The sequence below is a fragment of the Camellia sinensis genome, chromosome 8 (assembly GCF_055761805.1).
Source record: "Camellia sinensis isolate YWXY chromosome 8, ASM5576180v1, whole genome shotgun sequence".
Taxonomy (NCBI): domain Eukaryota; kingdom Viridiplantae; phylum Streptophyta; class Magnoliopsida; order Ericales; family Theaceae; genus Camellia; species Camellia sinensis.
Window position 1 is genome coordinate 175,407,965 of NC_138968.1, and position 5,037 is coordinate 175,413,001.

General features: G+C 39.5%; 1 protein-coding gene across 1 annotated transcript; it reads left to right on the forward strand.

Annotated features, from left to right (window-relative positions):
- The first annotated feature begins 432 nt into the window (after nt 1-432).
- LOC145798313 (uncharacterized) lies at nt 433-3,112 on the forward strand. Its single transcript, XM_082885826.1, has 2 exons — nt 433-1,513; nt 2,748-3,112. Exons 1-2 carry the CDS (start codon nt 433-435, stop codon nt 3,110-3,112), a joined length of 1,446 nt encoding a protein of 481 aa, XP_082741952.1.
- Nucleotides 3,113-5,037: the final 1,925 nt, after the last annotated feature.

Consider the following 5,037-nt stretch of genomic DNA (forward strand, 5'->3'; position numbering starts at 1 on the left):
GTGTGTGTGTGTGTGTGTTACCTTGTATCGAGATCCTGGCATTTAGACACAACTCAATGGATGCTTAATTTTGCTATTATATTTGCTTCCATTCAAGCCCCTATGTTGACTAAAACTTAATGAAATTGGGTTTTGAGGCCTAAGTACAGGTCGGTCATGTCCAAACTTTTAGGGGTAGGTTTGGGTCATGACAGTTGGTATTAGAGCACGAGTTGTTATCTCACACACGGGTCCATTGAGCTCTAGAGAGTCAAGAAAAGACTTAGGTTACATGCATGGTATTTCTTTATGCATACAAAATGAGATATAGCAACGAGATTTGTATATGCAATGATCAATGACATGTGTTATGAAATGAATGTTGCCAATGTCTATTGTGTTTCTTTGTGTGTATTATAATTTATTGATATGTAGATCATGATGAGGACGAGGATGGATGATTTGGAGGATACTACCTCCGTACGATTGGATAGGATGGAAAGAATGATTATGGAGATGGCAAAAACTTTGAGGCAACAACAACAACAACTACCACCGCCACCGGTGTCTATACCATCGCCAGTGGTACAAGATCATCAAGCTGAGGACCAAACAATTACACTCACAAAAGAATTCAAAAAGATGAAGTCGCCCTTGTTCAAAGAGGGAATTGAGCCAACGAAAGCAAAAGCGTGGGTGTTAGGCATAGAAAAGTTATTTAAGGTCTTTCCAAGCACTGAAGCCCAAAAAGTGCAACTTGCTGCCTTCACTCTTGAAGACGAAGCATGGAGGTGGTGGATGCTCACGAGGATTAATCACCAAGGGTTAACATGGGCTCAATTTTTGGAGTTGTTTTATGATAAGTATTTTCCACAATGTATGCGAGATAAGAAAGTGACCGAGTTTGAGACCTTGAGACAAGGGAACAAGACTGTTGCAGAGTATGAGGCTCAATTTGCAGAATTGGCCCGTTTTGCACCACACATGGTGGATACGGACTATAAGAAAGTGAGAAAATTTGAGGGAGGGTTACGGAATGCTATTCTCTATTGGATTAATGTGTTGAAATTACCCACTTATGTTACTGTGTTAGAAAGGGCGATAATAGCTAAGGGTAATATTGCTACTCAAAGTCAAGTATCAGAGTGGAAAGGAAAGAGGCAGAATACCCAAGCCCCAAGGGGTTCAATAGCACCATTGAGCAAGAAACCGAGTTTGGGCACTTCTAATACTTCCGCCTCCACCAGTGATTCCGCACCAATTTGTTTGGATTATGGAAAGAGACATCGTGGGACTTGTTATAGGGTGACTGGGGCATGCTTCAAGTGCGGGAAGATAGGTCATGTGGCGAGAGACTACCCCCAAAAAGATCGACATAATGGGAATCAAACTACTACCAGTTCAATTGGCTCAACTCTAGCTCCAACCGCAAGGACAGCTCCAAAATTCACCAATAACAAAGACACTACTAGACAGAGGAGAGTGTTTGCCCTTATTCTTAGTGATGTGCAAAATGCGGAGGCCGTGGTGGCAGGTATATTCTCTATTAATAGTCACTTCGCTTACGTCTTATTTGATTCGGGTTCTACCCACTCGTTTGTGTCTAAAACATTTGCTCATTAGTTGAATAGACCTTTAGAACCGTTGCATTATGTGTTGTGTGTGTCTTCACCATCGGGAGGCTCCATGTTATGTTCTTCTATTTATTGTGCATGTGAGATTTTGATTAGGGATATTCAGTTATATGCTGATTTACTCCCTCTTGACATGGCTTATTTCGATATAATTTTTGGGATGGATTGGCTAGGTAAATACCGTGCCACTATTGACTGTTTGTTTAAGCATCTTGTTATTTGACCTCTAGAACAACCTAAATTTACTTTTGCGGGACATGGGGTGACCCCTCTACCTTATTTGATTTCGGCAATGAAAACGTATGAATTGATACAAAAGGGCTATCAAGGATATTTATGTAGCATCTTGAATGGACAACCAGCGGATGTGAGTGTGATACAATTCCAATTGCCCGTGAATTTTCGGATGTTTTTCCGGAGGAGTTACCGAGGGAGTTAGTAGATCGTGAAATTGAGTTTACAATTGATGCGGTACCGGGAACTCAACCTATTTCCAAAACTCCTGATAGAATGTCATCGGCTGAGATGAAAGAGTTGAAGGTCCAGTTGCAAGGTTCATTCGCCCGATTACCTCTCCTTGGGGCGGACCGGTTCTTTTTGTAAAGAAAAAAAATGGGACTCTTCGATTGTGTGTGGACTATAGGGAGCTTAATAAAGTAACAGTTAAAAATAAGTACCCATTGCCTAGAATCAATGACTTATTTGATCAACTACGAGGGGCACAAGTCTTTTCGAAAATTGATTTTGTCAAAGCCAAGGATGTTGAGAAAGTTGTCTTCCGAACCCGATACAGGCATTATGAATTTTTGGTTATGTCGTTTAGGGTTACCAATGCACCGGCAACTTTCATGGATTTAATGAATCGTGTTTTTAAGCCCTATTTAGATGAATTTGTGGTTGTATTCATTGATGACATCCTCATTTATTCAAAAGACACAGAAACTCATGAGAACCACCTACGCTTGATCCTCCAGACACTTTGAGACAAGAAACTCTATGCAAAACTAAAGAAATGTGAATTTTCGTTACATGAAGTGGTGTTTTGGGGACACGTCATAAACCGAGAAGGTGTTTCCGTTGATCCACACAAAGTTGAAGCTATTGTGAATTAGCCAACTCCTACGAATGTAACAGAAGTGCATAGCTTCTTGGGTTTAGCCGGGTACTATCGGAGATTTGTTAAAGACTTTTCAAAAATTGCTGTGCTACTTACCCAATTAACTCAAAAGAGTGTTCCGTTTGAGTGGACAGAACAACGGGAAGCTGGTTTTCAGGAATTGAAGACAAGATTAACTACAGCACCAGTTCTTGCTCTACCATTGGATACCGAGGGGTTTGTAATCTATAATGACACTTCGTATAAAGGGTTGGGCTGTGTACTTTTGCAGAATGGAAGGGTTATCGCATATGCATCTCGTCAACTCAAGCTGCATGAAAAGAATTACCCTACGCATGATTTGGAGCTAGCTGCAGTAGTCTTTGCTTTGAAAATATGGTGACACTACCTGTTTGGTACTACATGTGAGGTCTATACCAACCATAAAAGCCTCAAGTACTTTTTCACTCAAAAGGAATTGAATGAGCTTATTAAGGATTATGATCTACAAATCCATTACTATCCCGACAAAGCTAATACCGTTGCGAATGCACTTAGCCGAAGAGGTATGGGGAACTTGGCGAGTTTACTCACAGGGCGAAAAGAAATATTACTAGAATTAGAAAGAATGGATGTGGAAGTTATGCTACACGGTCGAGATGCAATAATAGCAGTACTTTCGGCCCAACCGGCACTTATTGAAGAAATCAAGCAAAGGCAAGTAAAAGATGACTTTTTGAAGAAAATTTGTGAGGAAATAGATATAAAGCCAAAGCCCGAGTTTATTGTTAAAAATTTGGTGCTGAAATTTCAAGACAGATTATGTGTTCCAAATGTGCCAGAAATCAAGAGAAGGATTATGGAGGAAGCACATAAATCCAAGTTTGCGATGCATCCCGGTAACACGAAGATGTACCAAGATCTAAAGTATAATTTTTGGTAGCCCAGTATAAAGAAAGAAATTACAGAATTTGTTACAAAATGTTTACAATGCCAGCAAGTAAAAGCGGAGCATCAGAGACTGGTGGGTTTACTTCAACCCCTTCCAATTCCATAATAGAAGTGGGAACGTTTGACGATGGATTTTATTATGGGTTTACCGCGAACTCCTCGAAGTATGAATTCTATCTGGGTTATCATTGATAGGCTAACTAAATCAGCCCATTTTCTGAAAACTTAATACAATGCGAATAAACTTGCTACCATTTATGTGAATGAAATTGTGTAGCTACATGGTGTACTGGTGTCAATCGTGTCCGATAGAGATCCAAAATTTGTGTCCATATTTTGGCAGAGTTTACAGGATGCTATGGGAACGAAGTTGAAATTCAGTACAGCCTTCCACCCTCAAACGGATGGCTAGTCTGAAAGAACTATACAAACATTGGAAGATATGCTCCAGATGTATACTTTAGACTTCCAAGGAAGTTGGGAAACTTATCTACTGTTGGCGAAGTTTGCATACAATAATAGTCACCACTCAAGTATAAGAATGGCACCCTACGAAGCTTTATATAGAAGGAAATCTCGCTCTCCCGTATGTTGGACCAAAGTCGGCGATAGATCGTTGTTTGAGTCTGAGATTGTACAATTAACGGCAGAGAAAATAAAATCCATTCAAGAAAGATTGAAAATTGTCCAAAGAAGACAAAAGAGCTATGCAGATCAACGACACAGGGAATTAGAATTTGAAGTGGGTAATTATGTATTTGTGAAAGTCACCCCGATAAAAGGGCACACAAGATTCGGCAAGAAGGTAAATTAGCGCCTCGATATGTTGGTCCGTTTCAAATCTTGGACATAGTAGGTTTAGTAGCCTATCGTGTAGCTCTTCCACCAAGCATGGAACAAGTACATAATGTGTTTCATGTATCAATGTTACGGGGTTATCTCTAATATCCATCCCATATTATAGACTATCAGCAAATTGCTTTGGATGATAATTTGATTTATGAAGAGAAACCAATTCAGATTTTGGATCAACAATTAAAGTAATTACGGAACAAAATGATCCCAATGGTAAAAGTTGAATGGCAGGAACATTACGAGAAGGAAGCCACGTGGGAAAGAGAAGAGAAAATGAAACAACGACATCCAAAACTATTTTCAACTTGAGGTAAAACAAGTTTGAGAGACCAAACTTATTTTAAGAGGGGGAGAGTGTAATAACCCGACCCTTCTATATGCTCTACAGCTTTAATTATATGTGTGATTACATGGTTGATGAGAAATTTCATATGAATTTGTGTTTAGTTGTGTGAATTATAAGCTTATAACATCATATCTGTCAGTTATTAGAAAAATCTGTTGAAATTGAGACATTGGGAT